This window comes from Buceros rhinoceros, unplaced genomic scaffold (genome assembly GCF_000710305.1).
Source record: "Buceros rhinoceros silvestris isolate BGI_N320 unplaced genomic scaffold, ASM71030v1 scaffold17554, whole genome shotgun sequence".
Lineage (NCBI taxonomy): Eukaryota > Metazoa > Chordata > Aves > Bucerotiformes > Bucerotidae > Buceros > Buceros rhinoceros.
This window is the reverse complement of record NW_010408017.1, coordinates 23,805-25,611: the sequence shown is the minus strand read 5'-3', so window position 1 is coordinate 25,611 and position 1,807 is coordinate 23,805. Positions and strand designations below refer to the sequence as shown.

Sequence of the window (1,807 nt, the reverse complement as noted above, 5' to 3'; positions counted from 1 at the left end):
ATACAGGACCAGCAACAGCATTAGCTAAATGACAAAAAAAATTGATTCTCAACATTTTTAAGAGGTTGTTCGTGAAGGGAAATGAAAAGGGGTTCCTTACTACAGCTTGTGTTGTATATTCGTCTTCCTCTTCCCTAGTCCGACACGTGATTTTATGAGAGTACTTTCCCACAGTGAGCTGGATGACAACATCCATTATGGTATTTCTAGAAACCTTCTGATTCCACAGAACAGTGTGGCTTAAATAAAATTTTTATGGTTTTTTTGTTTTATAGCGGATGACGCAACTTCCTTTCGACTGATCTCACTTTGGATCCACAGCTAGAGAGTAAATCAATGCACGTTTTGAAGGGATGCCAGCCTGCAGATGTGGAGGATTTGCCCAGAATACTGTGGGGCCACATTTTTAATAAGTTAAAAGACACTGTGAGGTTTTTTTGCTGTACCACGGGTATATAGACAAGCTCCAGTTTAGTACAAAGACTGAACACATGAGGCCGGATCTGCTTTCTCCTGTCAGCGCCTCAAAGGAGCACATGAATTCAAAGCACTGGTCACGGGCAAGTACCCCCATCCCCTTCCCAGCACCCAGCTGACTTGAGTGGCTGCCTGCATCGCCTGTTCCTATCAATGGCTCTTCTGGCCTGCGCTGTAATCAGAGGATTTAATCAACAGAAACTTCAGAGTTAAGGGGAAGTTAGAACATTAAAGGCCTATATCTTTGCAGGTGTGCTTAAGCTTCCCCAAAAGACCTGAAGGCCTTGCAAAACTACTGTGGTAGATCTCCTCCCCTCCTCCAGGGAAGAGTAGGAGGGACAAAGGGTCACCTTGGCTCCTGGCAGCAGGATCTACTAGTAGGGCTAGATAGGAACGAGTTTGCATTTGCATTTGCTGGGGCAAGTGCTGTGAGCACAAGCCCAGCTGGAGCTCTGGCTCCAACAACGTGCTGGGGTTGAGGTATTTCCTCCTCGGTCAGAAGCTCCTGAGAGCCCAAACACTGGGTCCTTCACTCCACCTCAGGCTGGAGCCGGCACTCGCCCTGCGTTTTCAGCCCTACCTTCCTCCGGTTGATGTACCACCCAGTGAAGCGCTTCTCTTGCTTGTAAGTCACCAGAGGCCTTGATTTCCCTCGTGAAATGCCCTTTGAATAAGCCTATTTTAAACACGAAGAAAAAGCAAAGCCCAGTCTACAGTGTAGCCCCACCCCCTCAGAACAAAACAAAAGTGTTTCCCTTATAGGCAGGTTCCCCTAAATACGAACAAAAAGAAGTTAAAAGAGTCAGATGAGGATTGTTTTCCTCCAGAGCTAAAGAACAATTTCCAGTGCACCCTCCCCCAACACAAGTGCATGGTGAAGAGAGCGATGTGTTGAGAAATCATTTTTCACTCACCCTTTGGCCAGCGTTGCTATGCCAACGTCAGTTAACTTCATTCCTACACCTACAAGGCATCAAGAAAACAGAGAGCTTATGTCACATCAGAATCTCTAGGAGTATCTCCAGATGCAAGAGCACCATTAAATATTCCTTACTGATTCATGTCTTCAGTTTTAATTATTCGTCACCAGTTTTCCCGAACATTTTAAAGCACCCCAAATAAAACCAGGATGTCTGTGCTCTGTGTCACTAGCAATTTCCAGAAGTCAGTCAGATATTAGCAGTTTATAGATCACAAGGTGACAAACGGAGCGTAACTTGCGTCCCGTGCTAGACAGCAGCGGGGAGGGGGGGAAGGAGGGGTTACGCTTTGACGACTGCATTTCGAGAAACGTATAAAATCTGTGCTCACGCACCTACCCTGGGACGTG

The 1,807-nt window shown here is 46.3% G+C and overlaps 1 protein-coding gene across 1 annotated transcript in view; it reads right to left on the bottom strand.

Annotated features, from left to right (window-relative positions):
• Positions 1 to 1,387: 1,387 nt before the first annotated feature.
• Positions 1,388 to 1,807, bottom strand: part of ALPK2 (alpha-kinase 2) — a gene marked incomplete at its 5' end in the record, with an annotated part of 16,476 nt that continues 16,056 nt past the window's right edge. The window contains one exon of the mRNA XM_010134737.1: positions 1,388 to 1,440. Coding sequence (XP_010133039.1) covers positions 1,388 to 1,440 — 53 coding nt within the window. The remainder of the gene's footprint in view (positions 1,441 to 1,807) is intronic.